The sequence below is a fragment of the Rhinoraja longicauda genome, chromosome 42 (assembly GCF_053455715.1).
Source record: "Rhinoraja longicauda isolate Sanriku21f chromosome 42, sRhiLon1.1, whole genome shotgun sequence".
Classification (NCBI taxonomy): Eukaryota; Metazoa; Chordata; class Chondrichthyes; order Rajiformes; family Arhynchobatidae; genus Rhinoraja; species Rhinoraja longicauda.
In genome coordinates, this window is record NC_135994.1 from 8,606,482 (window position 1) to 8,624,884 (window position 18,403).

Consider the following 18,403-nt stretch of genomic DNA (forward strand, 5'->3'; position numbering starts at 1 on the left):
CGGTGGACCAAAGGGCCTGTTTCCACGCTGCACCCCGAAATTAAATAGGTTACAGGAGAATAAAAGCACCTTTTGCAATGTGAGAGCAGGTCATAGAGTCATAGAGTCCTACAGCACAGAAAGAGGCCCTTCGGCCCATCGTGTCCGTGCCGCCCGTTACCAAACACAGTCTAATTTTAATCCCATTTTCCCGCATTTGGACCATAGCCCTGAATGTTGTAGCATTTCAAGTGCCCATCCAAATGCCTCTTAAACGTTGTGAGTGTTCCCGCCTCCACCACCACCCCAGGCAGTGAGTTCCGGACTCCAACCACCCTTTGGGTGAAAAAGTTCTTTCTCACATCCCCCCGAAACCTCCCTCCCCTTACCCTGTATCTATGTCCCCTCGTTGTTGAACCTTCCACCAGTGGAAGAAGTTCCCCGCCATCTACCTTATCTATGCCCCTCATGATCTTGTACACCTCGATCATGTCCCCTCTCAGCCTTCTCTGCTCCAGGGAAAACAACCCCAGTCTGCTCAGTCTCTCCTCATAGCCGAGGCCCTTCATCCCTGGCAGCATCCTGGTGAATCTCCTCTGCACCCTCTCCAAAGCTATCACATCCTTTCTATAATGTGGTGACCAGAACTGTACACTATACTCCAGCTGCGGCCTCACCAGTGTTCTGTACAATTCCATCATTACCCCCCTACTTTTATATTCGATGCCCCGGCTAATGAAGGCCAGTAAACCCATATGCCTTTTTGACCACCCTGTCCACCTGTCCTGCTGCCTTCAAGGACTTGTGTACCTGTACTCCAAGGTCCCTCTGTACCCCTGTCTTCCCTAGGGTCCTTCCATTCATGGTGTACTCCCTCCAAGTTATTCCTGCCAAAGTGCATCACCTCGCACTTTTCAGGATTAAATTCCATCTGCCACTGCTCCGCCCATCTGACCATCTCATCTATATCTTCCTGCAGCTTGCAGATCCCTTCCTCGCTATTCACCACCCCCCTAACTTTGTGTCATCTGCAAACTTGCTGATCATGCCCTGTACGTTGACATCCAGATCATTAATGTAGATTACAAACAGTAAGGGACCCAACACCGATCCCTGCGGCACCCCACTGGACACCGGCCTCCAGTCACAGAAGCAACCTTCTACCATCACCCTCTGCCTTCTGTCACTAAGCCAGTTTTTTATCCATTTTGCCAAGGTGCCCTGGATCCCATGGGCTCTTACCTTCTTGACTAGTCTCCTGTGTGGGACCTTGTCAAAAGCCTTACTGAAATCCATGTATACCACATCCACTGCACTACCCCCATCTACCTCCTTAGTCACCCCTTCAAAAAATTCAATCAAGTTAGTCAGACACGACCTTCCATTAACAAAGCCATGTTGACTATCCTTAATTAACCCTCGATCCTCCAAGTGAAGACTGATTCTGTCCCTCAGAATCTTTTCTAGCAGCTTCCCCACCACCGATGTCAGACTCACCGGCCTGTAATTCCCAGGTTTATCCCTACTGCCCTTTTTAAATAATGGCACCACATTAGCTATCCTCCAGTCCTCCGGTACATCCCCTGTTGCAAGAGAGGCTCTGAAAATTTGTGCCAGAGCCCCCGCAATCTCCTCCCTTGCCTCTCTCAGCATCCTGGGATACATCTCGTCAGGGCCCGGAGACTTATCCACTTTTAAACCTGCCAGAGCCTCCAGCACCGCCTCCCTGTCAATAGCAATATGCTCAAGAACATCACAACCCTCCTGCTCCATTTCTAAGTCCGCATCGCCCTCCTCCCGCGTAAAAACAGATGCAAAAAAATCATTTAAAACATCTCCTACATCCTCTGGCTCCACACACAGCTTTCCACTATGGTCCCTGATGGGCCCCACTCTTTCCCTCGTTATCCTCTTACCCTTGATATACTTATAGGACACTTTGGGATTTTCTTTTATTTTGCCCGCTAGTGCTATCTCATGGCCCCTTTTTGCTCTCCTCATTTCTTTTTTAAGAACCGCCCTACACCTTCTGTATTCCTCTAATGATGCCTGTGCCTTAAGTTCTTTATGCCTTCCAAAAGCCCCCCTTTTTTTTCGAATCAATCCTACTATATCGTTCGACACCCAAGGTTCTTTGGACTTGTTTGTCCCACCCTTAAACTTTAGGGGAACATGCTTCCTCTGTACTTTTTCAATTATTCCTTTGAATGACTCCCACTGTTCTGATGCAGTCCTCCCCACGAGAAGCTGATCCCAGTTCACCAGGGCCAACTTCTGCCTTATCAGATTAAAATCGGCCTTGCCCCAATTTAGAAATTTTCCCTCTGGTCCCTCTTTATCCTTTTCCATTACCACCTTAAATATCACTGAATTGTGATCACTGTCACCAAAGTGCTCTGCTACTGACACTTCAGCCACCTGTCCGGCCTCCTGCTGGGCCCAGCACGCAGTGAGGCGCATGGAATTGGCACCTTCCTGGCGAGCGCCGTTTAAGCATTGTGCCTTTTCCTGGAACACTGCCTCGTTTGGCCAGGTGGTGTCAGTGATGCTGCATGATTAGTTCTGGACTCATGAGAGGACGAGATCGGGTAATGCATCGTCTTTTACCCAGAGCAGGGGAATCGAGAACCAGAGGACACAGCTTTTAAGGTGAGGGGGGAAAAGATCTAATGGGAACCTGAGGGGCAACTTATTCACACAGAGGGTGGTGGGTGTACGGAACGAGCTGCCAGAGGAGGTAGTTGAGGCAGGGACTATCACTATTTTTATGGAATTAAGAACGGAAAAAGGACCTGGAACACACAACATTTAAAAATACAAGCAGTTTAAAATATTGTGTATGTAAAATTGTGTGCAAATGGCCGTCTGGACTGTTGGAATCACAGCCACATAGCTGTTTGGATGCAGACTTCCCCGGTGCTGTCTGTGTGGAGTTTGCATGTTCTCCCTGTGCCTGTATGGGGGGGTCACTACAGAACACCTAGCATCTGTCCTGTAAGGGGTTTCTGCGCCGAGATTTCGCCCGACCTAAGGTCCCCGTGCCTTGCTCTGATCCCTTGACCAGGCCGCGCACACTGGTTCCCCGTGAGTGGTTCGACCTACTCACCCCCTACGGTTCTAGACACTGGACTTAGATGCAGGAGCGTTGATAGTGCAGGAAAAACTCAACCAGCCCAGATTTGAAGACCAGGGTTTAAATGGAAAAGGCTTTTATTGAGCGCTTGGGACTATTGTACATGGATGCTCTTCACAGTTCTATAAGACATATCTATAAGACACATACCGAATTACATGAATACTTTTGACTATGAATCATAAAACGCACAGTTCTACAAGACATATACATGAATACCTTTTACTCTGAATTATAAAACGTACAGTTCTACAAGACATATACATGAATACTTTAAGATGGGGCACGTATGGCACATCGCAAAATTGGCCAACACATATACACTTACACCCACGTTAATTAAAAACCACCCTCCCCTCTACACTAAACTATGTCCAGGATGTGCAGGATCGGGGTACATGCTCACCATGGGGCTATTACTGGGTTTACTGGCTGTTCGTGCTGCTTCTCCGCTGTTCTTCGAGAGGGTCGTGCTTGTTCCGTGAGTTTCTTCCTTCCGTTCTTCTCGGTGAGTCTCCGTTCTCCGTGCCGTTTGTTGCGTTCTCTGACTTCTGTCTTGCATCAGTTATTCTCCCTCCTGGCTTGCGTTCCTTGCATGAGTTTAAAACCCAAACGTCGTGGCCAGTTATACTATTCTGACCCGTCCTATCTCCCGCCAGATCTCGGGATCTTTTTGTTTCAAAGATGGGTATTCGAGTTTTCTCTTTGTTCTGCGTTATGTCCGGGGGTACCGGTGATGGCCAGACGGTCTGTTAATCTGTTTCTCGTTGAGAGGTGATGGGTTTAACTGGTTTCCCTTCTCCTGCCAGGTAGGTTTCTATGGGCTATTGTGCCCCCTTAACGAGATTAACTGTGTAGGTCGGCTTGGGGCATTGTGAGTATGCTGATGTCAGCGCCCCAGTGTCTGGACTTCGACCTGGTTTCGCAGGTTTCTGCACGGCCAATATCCATCCATTGTTCTGGCCGTGGCTTTGCAGAAACCTAGAGACTGGGCTGTGGGGTTTTTTGCTTTTGTGGCTGGTCACGGGGTCCTGCGGCCATCTTAGGACCCATGGATTGTGACATCCCTTGGTAAACTGACCGCAGCCTTTCTCCGCTATCAGCCCCAGTCTCCCGTGTAAAATGTCCAAAAAATTGCAGGATGAGGGAAAACTTCTCAAATCTTACAGTCCTGATGTTGTAGCCACATGACTCTCTGCAACCAGCTTCCTTTGCACTCGTTGTGACCAACTATTGGAGTATTTTCCACTTGATACCCTTCTGTTTTCCCCGGGCACCATGGTGCCTTGATCTGAAGAGCCGTCAATCTCCTGATAAGACATTTTATGTTCATAAAATCACAGTCTTGCTGTGATAAAGTCTGGAGCCAAGTGGTTCCACTAAAACCCACAGAATTGTTGGTGGGTCTATTTGAGTTTCTGGTCAGTGGTGAAGCCCAGGGTACTGATGACGGGGCACTTGGCAGTGGTAATGCCATTGAATGCCCTCGTTAGGCAGTCAGATTCTATCTTATAGGAGATGGTCATCAACTTTAGTTTTCGTTTTAGAGATACAGCGTGGAAACGGTGGCACGGTGGCGCAGCGGTAGAGTTGCTGCCTTACAGGGAATGCTGCGCTGGAGATCCAGGTTCCATCCCGACTACGGGCGCTGTCTGTACAGAGTTTGTACGTTCTCCCCGTGACCTGCGTGGGTTTTCTCCGAGATCTTCGGTTTCCTCCCGCACTCCAAAGACGTACAGGTATGTAGGTTAATTGGCTTGGTAAATGTAAAAATTGTCCCTCGTCTGTATAGGATAGTGTTTATGTGCGGGGATCTCTAGTCGGAGCGGACCCGGTGGGCCGAAGGGCCTGTTTCCGCGCTGTATCTCTAAACTAAACAGGCCCCTCAACCAACCAAGTCGGCTCCGACCAGCAATCGCCCTGTACACTAACACTGTCCTACACACGAGGGACAATTTACAATTTTTGTTACCAAAGCCAATTAACATACAAACCTGCGCGTCTTTGGAGTGCGGGAGGAAGCCGAAGATCTCGGAGAAAACCCACGCAGGTCACGGGGAGAACGTACAAACTCCCGTACAGGCAGCACCCGTAGTTGGGATGGAACCCGGGTCTCTGGCGCTGTGAGGCAGCAGCTCTACCGCTGCGCCACCGTGCCGCCATGTGGTGATGCCATTGAATGCCCAAGTTAGGTGGTCAGATTGTCAGATTCTATCTTGTAGGAGATGATCATCACCTGGTACTTCAGTGGCGTGTACGTACTCATCAGCCCAAATGCTGTCAGGGCCTTGCTGTGTGCAGGCATGGGCTGCTTCATCATCTGGCGACTTGTGAATGGAATTTAACATTGTGCAACAATGAAAATCTCCACTTTCAGACCTTCTGAGGGAGGGATGGTCATTGATGTACCTGAAGATGGTTGGGTCTACCACTGACCTGAGGAAGTTTGGACTTTACATTTTCAACTTTAGAGATATCGCGTGGAAACAGGCCCTTCGGCCCACCGAGTCTGTGCCGACCATCGATCACCCCGTAATAATAATATATTCCTTTATTCGTCCCACACCGGGGAAATTTGCAGTGTTACAGCAGCAAAGTGGATAGCAAGAGATCGTTCGTTATAAATAAAAGTAAAGACAAGGATAAATTGTCATCAGTTTTCTGTGTGTTCTTAGCTGTTACTGTTGACTGGTCTGCTGGGAGCAGTGCTGGTTGTGCAGTCTCACAGCAGCGGGAAGGAAGGACCTCCTACATCTCTCCTTCACACACTTGGGGTGAATGAGTCTGTCACTGAAGCAGCTACTCAGTGCAGTGACAGTGTCCTGCATGGGGTGGGAGTCATTGTCCAGCAGCGATGTTATCTTTGCCATCATCCCCCTCTCTCCCACCACCTGCACTGAGTCGAGGGGGCAACCCAGGACAGAGCTGGCCTTCCTGACCAGCTTGTCGAGTCTCTTCCCCTCTGCCCTTGAGATGCTGCTGCTCCAGCAGACCACTCCATGGAAAATGGGTGATACAACCACCGTGTTGTAGAAGGTCCTTAGGAGTGCCCCCTGCACTCCAAAGGACCTGAGTCTCCTCAGCAGGTAAAGTCTGCTCTGGCCATTTCTGTATAGCGCATCGATGTTTTCAGTCCAGTCCAGTTTATTATTGAGGTAGACACCCAGGTACACTAGCACTATCCTACATACTAGGGACAAATTACAGAAGCCAACGAGCCTACAAACCTGTACGTCTTTGGAGTGTGGGAGGAAACCGGAGCACCCGGAGAAAACCCACGCGGTCACGGGGAGAACGTACAAACTCTGTACAGACAGCACCCGTAGTCGGGATTGTACTATGCTGCCTTAAGTTCTTTAGGTTCTTTAGTTGAGACTGTGGCGATATACCTCCAATAACTGCAACTGTAGCATCACCGAATTCTCAATGATTGGCCGAGTCCGGTAGCAACATTTAAAACCTTTTATTATCCAGGCACGACAGTTATACAGCATCAGAGCAAAGCATTAAAATAACTGCAGACCTTAACTAAAAACTGAACATATCATAACTAACAAAACAAAGAAATTATGGAGATGCAACTCCTTTGTAGAATTGAAGGAATCATTGTTCACAGTATTGTCCAGGTTCTGTGTCGGAAGGAACTGCAGATGCTGGTTTACACCAAAGATAGACACAAAATGCTGGAGTAACCCAGCGGGACAGGCAGCATCTCTGGAGAGAAGGAATGGGTGACGTTTCGGATCGAGACCCTTCTTCAGACTACTTCGGACCAGTCAGAGGAAGGGTCTCGACCCCAAACGTCACCCATTCCTTCTCTCCAGAGATGCTGCCTGTCCCGCTGAGTTACTCCAGCATTTTGTGTCTATGTTACTGGCTAGGTTCTTATCAGTTGTACCTTTGAGTCCATAAGCCGTTCTTTGTCTCTGTGTTCAGCAGAACCATTCCCAAGCAGTTAACGTTAAAATAAAGTAATCCCATCAATTCTCGATAAACCCCCATCAATTCTCCGCAAGCCCTTACAGCAAGCACCTTCCTTTGCTCTAGGTGCCACCATCTATTGGAGTATTTTCTACTTGATACCCATTGACTTCAGATTTCCCCGGGCACCACGATGTCTTGATCTCAAATGGCATCAGTCTCACCCGGACCAGGAAAAATGTTCACCGTGTTGGGGGAGTCCAGAACCAGGGGTCACAGTTTAAGAATAAGGGGTCGGCCATTTAGGACTGAGATGAGGAAAAACGTCTTCACCGTGAATCTGTGGAATTCTCTGCCAAAGAAGACAGTGGAGGCCAATTCACTGGATGTTTTCAAGAGAGAGCTAGATTTAGCTCTTGGGGCTAACGGAATCAAGGGATATGGGGAGAAAGCAGGAATGGGGTACTGATTGTGGATGATCAGCCATGATCATATTGATCATGGCTCGAAGGGCCGAATGGCCTACTCCTGCACCTCTTTTTTCTATGTTTCTAGACCAAGGCTGTGATTGTCACTTTGTACTTAAAATTCTGCAATGACCGAGGCGGATGTGATGAGCTAAGTTAGTTCAGAGCACAGACCAACCTCGATGGTGCCCAGGTCTCACCTACCTCCGTCAAGGGGGTGAGTGGACATTTTGGTAATTGAGGTGAGCTGCTGTTTACCTCACATCGTACCTCACATAGTAGCTGAACTACGAGCCACCTCATCGGGGACCCTCACACTATCTTTGATCGGACTTTATTGGCTTTACCTTGCCAAAAACATTATTCCCTTATCATGTATCTGTACATTGTGAAATGGTTGTAATCATGTATTGTCTTCCCGCTGACTGGATAGCGTGCAACCAAAGCTTTTCACTGTACACGTGACAATAAACTCAACTCAACTGAACTGAGGGTTAAGCTGTTGGTTGCCCAAAATGAATTGCTTTTAAGAGTTAATCCAGAGTGCCTCGTGGGTGTATCCCTATCAAAGCTGGACCCAGCGTGGGAACCAACTTGCATTTAATAGAGACACAAGAACCGTGAGCAAAACACAGAGTGCTGGAGGAACTCAGCGGGCCAGGCAGCATCTGTGGAGGGAAATGGGCAAGCGACTTTTTGGGTCGTCTGAAGCATGGTCCTGACCCGAAACGTCATTGGGCCATTCGATGTGCCTCCCATTTGGTTATAGACTACCCTGGCAGAATTTGAAGCGGTGTTCCTCTAGTTTGCTTTGGTCCTCACCCTGGCAGTGGAGAAGGCTGAGGACAGGCAGGTGGCATCATTGTGGCACAGCGGTAGAGTTGCTGCCTTACAGCACCAAAGACCCGACGTCGGAGTTTGTACGTTCTCCCTGTGACCGCGTGGGTTTTCTCCGGGTGCTCCTGTTTCCTCCCACACTCCCAAGACGTGCAGGCTTGTAGGTTAATTGGCTTCTGTAAATTTCCCTAGTGTGTAGGGTAGTGCTAGTGTACAGGGTGATTGCTGGTTGGCGCGGACTCGATGGGCCTGTTTCCGTGCCGTGTCTCTAAAGTCTAAAGTAAAGGTTAATGTGGGAATGGAAGGCGGCGTTGAAATGGCAAGAAACTGGCATCTCAGTCAAGAAGGCGGCTCACCCACTCCTCTCAAGGGGCATTCAGCGATGGGCAATAAATTCTGGACTTGTTGGTGTCACCCAGATCACATGAATGAATGTTTAAACATGGCTTCACAGTGGATCAGTAAGTCTTGACCAGTGCGGGTGTCAGGGGTTATGGGGAGAAGGCAGGAGAATGGGGTTAGGAGGGAGAGATAGACAAGCCATGATTGAAAGGTGGAGTAGACTCGATGGGCCGAATGGCCTAATTCTGCTCCTATCGCTTATGAACATGATCAGTGATCTTAATCCCAGTTATTAACTGAGGAGAAAAGGGAAAATTGCAAGTGTTTTCCCTTTGCCAATCAACAGTTTGTGCTGCAAGGTAATGCCTCAATCCCTGATGTTTGCTGCAGTTGAATATTCTGCTGCCGACCAGTATCTAAACTCGGCAATAAAGAATGGCCGCTGCAGCAGAGTGTCATCAACATGATTAACGAGGATCACCTGCATGCAGAGCGCATCTAATGCCCCTTCACAACGCACAAAATCAACAACATTGCCCTCTAATTACCCCGGTTATTTGCGATAGGATTTATCGGACTCAAGAGCTTGACATAATTAGCAAGTCACAAGCTGTTGATGGCAATCAACACAATACATTAACAATCTCGGGCAGACACAGATGGATCATTTGCTATTGGCATATGTGCTCCAGAATGCTCCATTTGATTTTTTTTAAACCTATTATATCCACATTGCTTTCAATTTGTGATTTCAACCAATGTCCTTTTCATTCCAGCCTGCTGGCAGTTGATTTTATATTTATCTGAGCTATCCATCAAGCAGAGTCCCAGATCAAGCAGAGTCCCAGCTTGTTCCCCATCCCACCACCTCCTCATTCCTGGCCTCTCTCCTCATCCTCCCTGCCTGGCCAGTCCAGGCGTGGATCTCTTTACACTAGCCTTGCATTTTAGACACAAACTGCTGGAATAACTCAGTGGGACGGGCAGCGTCTCTGGAGAGAAGGAATGGGTGACGTTTCAGGTCGCGACCCGTCACACATTCCTTCTGTCTTTTCACCAGGCTTTGTCCTGCCCCTCCTCTCTCCCAGCTTTTAATGCCTCCCCCCCCCCCCCTACAGTCTGGTCTGAAGAAGGGTCCCGACCAGAAACGTCACCTCTCCATGTTCTCCAGAGATGCGGCCTGTCCCGCTGAGTTACTCCAGCACTCTGTGAAACGTCACCTATCCATGTTCTCCACAGATACTGCCTGACCCGCTGAGTTACTCCTGCACTCTGTGAAACGTCACCTATCCACGTTCTCCACAGATGCTGCCTGACCCGCTGAGTTACTCCAGCACTCTGTGAAACGTCACCTATCCATGTTCTCCACAGATGCTGCCTGACCCGCTGAGTTACTCCAGCATTTTGTGATTTCTTATCTGCCGTCTATGAGGGTTGGAGTCACCGAAATCAGTTTTTTGTAGACAGTGACCGGACCCTAACGTGGCACATCTTAGGTAAACTCACTGGGAGAGGGCCCAGCAAAGTGGAAGAGCCCGATCGCCCTGTGTCAGAATCACAGAGTCGTACAGCACAGAAGCTGGCCCTTCGGTCCACCGAGTCCATGGCGACCAACAGCTAACAATCTGTAATTTAGTGCTTTAGCTTAGTTAAGAGATACAGCACGTAAACAGGTCCTTCGGCCCACCGAGTCCGCGCCGACCAGCGATCCCCGCATACTAACACTATCCTACACACACTAGGGGCAACTTACACCAAGCCATTTAACCTACAAACCCGTATGTCTTTGGAGTGTGGGAGGAAACCGGAGCACCCAGAGAAAACCCACGCAGGTCACGGGGAGAACGTACAAACTCCGCGCAGACCGCACCCGTGGTCAGGATGGAACCCGGGTCTCTGGCGCCGTGAGGCAGCAACTCTACCGCTGCGCCACCTAAAACAAAAACAGAAAATGCTGGAAATACTCAGCAGGTCAGGAAGCATCTGTGGAGAGGAAGACAGTTATTGTTTCAGAATTGAGACCCCTTGTGAGAAAAAGAGAAACCAAGTTATCTCTCTGTCGATGCTGACCTGCGGAGTGGTCGTCTTTGCCTGTTTTTATGTCAGATTTCCACACTCTGTCGTTTCTTTGGCTTTCACCTATCTACTGATCCAGTTTTCTAGCCCTTGCTCCTGAGCCTTCAATCCCATGGTGTTCCATGTGCTTAAATACTGAAAGTGCTTAAACACCAAGCCCATGCAAACCCTTCTGCCAGCCTACACTAATGTGCAAGTGGAGGCACCGACTTATTGAATGGCTCACCTGGGCTCGTGCCCAAACCGTGTTAATGAAGCATGGCTTAATTCTGACCTGGCCCAAACAGGGCGTTACTGTAAATACACCAACCATCTCCTCAATCCTTAATCAGGAGTAGCCAGCTGCCTCAGGATACAAGAATAGAGTGATCCAGCATGGAAACAAGCCTTTTGGGCCAACTCGCCCACACTGACCAACTTCTACACTGGTCCCACCTACCCGCATTTGGTCCATATCCCCCCAAACCTGTCCGATGGATGCACCTATCAAAATGTTTCTTTAACATTGTGATAGTCCCCGTCTCAACTACCTCCTCCGGCGGCTAGTTCCATACACCCACCACCCTCTGTGTGAAAAAGTTACCCCTCAGATTCCTATTAAATTTCCCCCCCCCCCCCCCTCACCTATGTCCTCTGGTTCTTGATTCCCCTACTCTGGGCAAGAGACTACCCTATCTATCCCCCTCTTGATTTCATACACCTCATAAGATCACCTCTCATCCTCCTGCGCTCCATGGAATAAAGTCCGAGCCACTCCCTATAGCTCAGTACCTCAAGTCCTGGCAACATCCTCGTAAATCTCTGCACCCTTTCCAGCTGAACAACATATTTTCATTGGGTGACCAAAACATAGAAACATAGAGACATAGAAAATAGGCGCAGGAGTAAGCCATTCGTCCCTTCGATCCAGCACCGCCATTCAATGTGATCACGGCTGATCATCCATAATCAGTACCCCATTCCTGCTTTCTCCCCATATCCCTTGATTCCGTTAGCCCAAAGAGCTAAATCTAACCCTCTCTTGAAAACATCCAGTGAATTGGCCTCCACTGCCTTCTGAGGCAGAGAATTCCACAGATTCACAACTCTGCAAAAGTTTTTCCTCATCTCAGTCCTAAATGGCCTACCCCTTATGCTTAAACTGTGACCCCTGGTTCTGGACTCCCCCAACATCGGGAACAATTTTCCTGCATCTAGCCTGTCCAATCCTTTAAGAATTTTATATGTTTCTATAAGATCCCCTCTCATCCTAAATTCCAGTGAATATAAGCCCAGTCGCTCCATTCTTTCATCATATGTCAGTCCCGCCATCCCGGGAATTAACCTGGTGAACCTACGCTGCACTCCCTCAATAGCAAAAATGTCCTTCCTCAAATTAGGAGACCAAAACTGCACACAATACTCCAGGTGCGGTCTCACCAGGGCCCTGTACAACTGCAATAGGACCTCCCTGCTCCTAAACTCAAATCCTCTCGCAATGAAGGCCAACATGCCATTAGCTTTCTTCACTGCCTGCTGTACCTGCATGCTTACTTTCAGTGACTGATGTACAAGGACACCCAGATCTCGTTGCACTTCCCCTTTTCCTAATCTGACACCATTCAGACAATAATCTGCTTTCTTGTTCTTGCCACCAGTGGCTAACCTTAATTTATCCACATTATACTGCATCTCCCCTGCATCTGCCCACTCACCCAACCTATCCAAGTTACCCTGCAGCCTCATAGCATCCTCCTCACAGCTCACACTGCCACCCAGCTTTGTGTCATCCGCAAACTTGGAGATGTCACATTTAATTCCCTCGTCTAAATCGTTAATATATATTGTAAATAACTGGGGTCCCAACACCGAGCCTTGCGGCACCCCACTAGTCACTGCCTGCCATCCTGAAAAGGACCCGTTAATTCCTACTCTTTGCTTCCTGTCTGCCAACCAGTTTGCTATCCATGTCAATGCCCTACCCCCAATACGATGTGCTCTAATTTTGCACACTAATCTCTTGTGTGGGACCTTGTCAAAGGCTTTTTGAAAGTCCAAATACACCACATCCACTGGCTCTCCCTTATCCAATCTACTTGTTACATCCTCAAAAAATTCCAGAAGATTAGTCAAGCATGATTTCCCCTTCATAAATCCATGCTGACTTTGACCGAGCCTGTCACTGCTTTCCAAATGCGCTGCTAATACAACTGAAAAAAACTGAACACAATACTCTAAATGTGGCCTCACCAATGTCTTAAACATTCAGGCTACCGACCTGTACATCCAAGTCTTCCTCATTCTTTAGAGAACGAGGATTCCCCTCTTCAATCATGGATGAGGCTCTCATTAGGGTCTCCTCGATATCCCGCAGCTCCACTCTTGCTCCCCCTCCTCCCAGTCGCAATAGGAACAGAGTTCCCCTAGTCCTCACCTTCCACCCCATCAGCCATCGCATACAGCACATAATCCTCCGATATTGTCACCACCTTCGACGGGATCCCACCACTAGCCACGTCTTCCCATCTCCTCCGCTTTCTGCAGAGACTGTTCCCCCTGCAACTCCCTGGTTAACTCGTCCCTTCCCACCCAAACCACCCCCTCCCCAGGTACCTTCCCCTGAAACCACAACACCTGTCCCTATACCTCCCCCCTCAACTCCGTCCAAGGACCCCGACAGTCCTTTCAGGTGAGGCGGAGGTTCACTTGCACCTCCTCCAACCTCATCTACTGTATCTGCTGTTCCAGGTGTGGGCTCCTATATATCGGCGAGACCAAGCGCAGGCTCGGCGATCGTTTCGCTGAACACCTCCGCCCAGTCCACCTTAACCAACCTGATCTCCCAGTTGCTCAACACTTTAACTCCCCCTCCCATTCCCACACTGACCTTTCTGTCCTGGGCCTCCTCCATTATCAGAGTGAGACCCAGTGCAAATTGGAGGAACAGCACCTCATATTTCACTTGGGCAGCTCACACCCCAGCGGTATGAACATTGACTTCTCCAAGTAACCCTTGCTTTTCCTCTCACTCCATCCATCCCCCATCAGATTTCTCCGATTAGGTTCAGTGTCCTGATTAAATTTACTGATTGCATGCCTTGTTGTCACCTTCCCCATAGCTAACAATGATCCATTCTACATTTTCCTTGAGCTTTGTCTGCTTTGATCTGTCCTTTTCACACCTTACCCTTCCATATCTCTAGTCTCCGTCTCTCCTGACTCTCAGTCTGAAGGGTCTCGACCCGAAACGTCACCTATCCATGTTCTCCAGAGATGCTGCCTGACCCGCTGAGTTACTCCAGCACTCTGTGAAACGTCACCTATCCATGTTCTCCACAGATGCCGCCTGACCCGCTAGTTACTCCAGCACTCTGTGAAACGTCACCTATCCATGTTCTCCACAGATGCTGCCTGACCCGCTGAGTTACTCCAGCACTCTGTGAAACGTCACCTATCCATGTTCTCCACAGATGCTGCCTGACCCGCTGAGTTACTCCAGCACTCTGTGAAACGTCACCTATCCATGTTCTCCACAGATGCTGCCTGACCCGCTGAGTTACTCCAGCATTTTGTGTCTATCTGAAGTCTGAAGGGATGTGTTGATGTGATGTCAACTTGTCTCCAAGAATGACCAATAGGCTGCTGAGCCCAGAACTTGAATTTAAGAATGCAGTAAGGTGTAAAAATGTTCCATTTCAGTGCAAAGGAAAAAAAAATAAAGTTTCAGTTCGGTTTATTATTATGTGTAAAGTGAAAAGGTTTTGTTATAGACAATAGGTGCAGGAGGAGGCCATTCGTCCAGCACTGCCATTTAATGTGATCATGGCTGATCATTCTCAATCAGTACCCCGTTCCTGCCTTCTCCCCATACCCCCTGACTCCGCTATCCTTAAGAGCTCTATCTAACTCTCTCTTGAATGCATTCAGAGAATTGGCCTCCACTGCCTTCTGAGGCAGAGAATTCCACAGATTCACAACTCTCTGATTGAAAAAGTTTTTCCTCATCTCAGTTCTAAATGGCCGACCCCTTATTCTTAAACTGTGGCCCCTTGTTCTGGACTCCCCCAACATTGGGAACATGTTTCCTGCCTCTTAACGTGTCCAACCCCTTAATAATCTTATATGTTTCAATAAGATCCCCTCTCATCCTTCTAAATCCCAGTGTATACAAGCCTAGTCGCTCCAGTCTTTCAACATATGACAGTCCCGCCATTCCGGGAATTATCCTAGTAAACCTACGTTCACCCGATCTATTCCCCTCGTGATCTTGTACAACTCAATAAGATCTCCTTTTTCCTCTTCTCTGTTGCGTGCTAACTAGTCAGCAGAATGACAATACATGATTACAATCGAACCATTTACAGTGTACAGATAGATACATGACACCGAGGGTCACCACTGAGGTAGATAGTAGTTCAGCACCGCTCTCTAGTTGGTGAGAGGACGGTTCAGTTGACTGATAACAGCCGGGAAGAAACTGTCCCTGAATCTGGAGGTGTGCGTTTTCACACTTCTGTTAAATAAAAGCTGTGGTGGCGATCAATGCAGCATTGTTGAGTGTGACAAGTGTCCGAGCGTGGCGGGCGGGAGGGAGGGGGTTAACAGGGGGCTCGGTGCCGCTGTCCACTCGCCCACGTTGGCCTGTGTTGTGAGCAGCTTCGTGCACTGTGCGTTTCTCGGCGGGGTGCCCTCGTTGCGCCCCGGGCCAGCCAGGAGCTGGCTGCCTGCCTCTCTGCCTGCAATCGCTCGTCTGCTCGCTGCCTGCGTTGCCGAGAGGGGGGAGAGAGGGAGGGGGGAGAGAGGAGGGGGGAGAGAGGGAGGGGGAGAGAGGAGGGGAGGGGGGAGAGAGGGAGGGGGGCAGGGGAGAGGGGGGCAGGGGAGAGGGGGGAGGGAGAGGGGGAGGGGGAGAGGGAGGGGGAGGGAGAGAGGAGGGGAGGGAAGAGAGGGAGGGGAGAGAGGGAGGGGGAGAGGGAAGAGAGAGGGAGGGGGAGAGAGAGGGAGGGGGAGAGAGAGAGAGAGAGAGAGAGAGGCAGGGGGAGAGAGAGGCAGGGGGAGAGAGGGGCAGGGGAGAGAGGGGCAGGGGAGAGAGGGGCAGGGGAGAGAGGGGCAGGGGAGAGAGGGGCAGGGGAGAGGGGGAGAGAGAGAGAGAGAGAGAGGCAGGGGGAGAGAGGGGCAGGGGGGAGAGGGTGGGAGAGGGAGAGGGTAGGGGAGAGGGGGAGGGAGTGGGAGAGAGAGTGGGAGAGAGAGTGGGAGAGATAGGGGGAGAGATAGGGGGAGAGAGAGAGGGGGGAGAGAGAGGGGGGGGAGAGAGAGAGGGGGAGAGAGAGAGAGAGGGGGGGAGAGAGAGAGAGAGGGGGAGAGAGAGGGGGGAGCTGCTGCCTGTACATGGGTATCATTGCAGAGCGCCGAGGGGTGTGGGGGACATCTCAATGAAGAGTCCGGGATGGGACCACGGCCGCGGACGTTTGAGAGAGAGAGAGAGAGAGAGTGAGAGAGAGCATCAAGCAGTGAATGCAGCCGCCCGCCTGCCTGCCTGCACCCGGGGCAAGCAGTGCCTCTGCTCTGGAGCTGAGCTGAAGGCAGCAGCATGTGCACAGTGCACCTCCTGCAAGGTAGAGCAGTGCGGGGAGCAACCGCAGACGCTGGTTTACACCGAACGCTGGAGTAACTCCGCCGGACAGTCAGCGTCTGTGGAGAGAGGTGGCGTTCCGGGTCGGGACCCTTCTCCAGACTGAAGGGGGGGCTTGTACAATGGCGGCGCCTTGCCGTGGCTGAGGCCGGCAGCAGTAAGCCAGTAGCATGGCCCATGCCCTGCAGCTGCCCCTGCCGTTGGTGCAGCGGGCCCACGTGGCCGGCGCCAGGCAGCTGTTGTACAAGGGCCTGTCCCAGCAGCCTCGCTGGGGCTCCTGTGCACCTGGTCTCACAACCGCATCAGGTACCTGGTGTCGTCGCCGGTGCTCACCAAGCTGCACATGAGGTGGGCGCACAACCTCTCCTTCCCCGCCGTCACCATCTGCAACAACAACATGCATGCTGCTGCTGCTGCTGCTGCTGCTGCTGCGAAGGATGACCAAGGCCGACGTGTACCTGGCCGGCCACTGGCTGGGGCTGCTCGACGAGAGCCGGAGCGTCAACCCCGGCGCCGTGGACATCCTCAAGGACCAGCGCTGGCAGCGGGTGGAGAAGTTGCTGGATTTCTCCCACTTCCTGCCCCCCCCCCCCCGAGCAAGCGACAGCGCCATGTACCAGCTTGTCAACCGCCTGGGCCACCGCATCGAGGACATGGTCCTGCACTGCAGCTTCCAGGGCCGCCGCTGTGGACCACACAACTTCACAACTGTGAGTCCCCATCCCCTCTGTGCCTTGATCCAAGTGCACAACTTCACAACTGTGTCCCCATCCCCTCTGTGCCTTGATCCTAGTGCACAACTTCACAACTGTGTCCCCATCCCCTCTGTGCCTTGATCCTAGTGCACAACTTCACAACTGTGTCCCCATCCCCTCTGTGCCTTGATCCAAGTGCACAACTTCACAACCGTGAGTCCCCGTCCCCTCTGTGCCTTGATCCAAGTGCACAACTTCACAACCGTGAGTCCCCGTCCCCTCTGTGCCTTGATCCAAGTTGGCGTGTTTCCCCGTGTCCCGAACAAGGAATGACAGGTATGCAAAAAAGTAACATATCTTTCATTCACTGTTCCTTATCTCTCCACATCACCGTCTATATCTCTCGTTTCCCTTATCTCTAACCAGTCTGGTCTCGACCCGAAACGTCACCCATTCCTTCTCTCCAGAGACGCTGCCTGACCCGCTGAGTTACTCCAGCACTCTGTGTCTATTGCCAGAGGAGGTAGTTGAGGCTGGGACTATCGCAACGTTTAAGAAACAGACAGGTACATGCATAGGACAGGTTTGGAGGGATATGGACCAAACGCAGGCAGATGCGACTAGTGCAGATGGGACATGTTGGCCGGTGTGGGCAAGTTGTTTCAACACTGTGTCACTCTATGACTATGACTACTTCCAATCTGTGAAATCTTTCTCTTTGTGTAGGAAGGAACTGCAGATACTCGTTTGCACCAAAGATAGACGCAAAATGTAACTCAGCGGGTCAGGCAGCATCTGTGGCGAACATGGATAGAAACATAGAAAATAGGTGCAGGAGTAGGCCATTCGGCCCTTCGAGCCTGCACCGCCATTCAATATGATCATGGCTGATCATCCTAAATCAGTATACGAATAAGGGGTAGGCCATTTAGAACGGAGATGAGGAAGAACTTTTTCAGTCAGAGAGTGGTGAAGGTGTGGAATTCTCTGCCTCAGAAGGCAGTAGAGGCCAGTTCGTTGGATGCTTTCAAGAGAGAGCTGGATAGAGCTCTTAAGGATAGCGGAGTAAGGGGGTATGGGGAGAAGGCAGGAACGGGGTACTGATTGAGAGTGATCAGCCATGATCGCATTGAATGGCGGTGCTGGCTCGAAGGGCTGAATGGCCTACTCCTGCACCTATTGTCTATTGTCTATAGTATCCTGTACCTGCCTTCTCTCCATACCCCCTGATCCCTTTAGCCACAAGGGCCACATCTAACTCCCTCTTAAATATAGTCAATGAACTGGCCTCAAATACCTTCTGTGGCAGAGAATTCCACAGATTCACCACTCTCTGTGTGAAAAA

At 50.4% G+C, this 18,403-nt stretch overlaps 1 protein-coding gene across 4 annotated transcripts in view; it reads left to right on the forward strand.

Moving 5' to 3' along the window:
• Positions 1-18,403, forward strand: part of LOC144612040 (acid-sensing ion channel 1-like) — a 655,031-nt gene that overhangs the window by 525,077 nt on the left and 111,551 nt on the right. Inside the window, exon 1 of one of the 4 annotated variants that reach the window (XM_078431522.1) lies at positions 16,651-17,073. The exons of the other annotated variants lie outside the window; for them this stretch is intronic. Within the exon in view, the coding sequence (XP_078287648.1) occupies positions 16,765-17,073 (309 nt within the window). The 5' untranslated portion in view covers positions 16,651-16,764. Of the gene's footprint in view, positions 1-16,650; positions 17,074-18,403 lie in introns of those variants that run through there. 4 annotated transcript variants of the gene reach the window in all.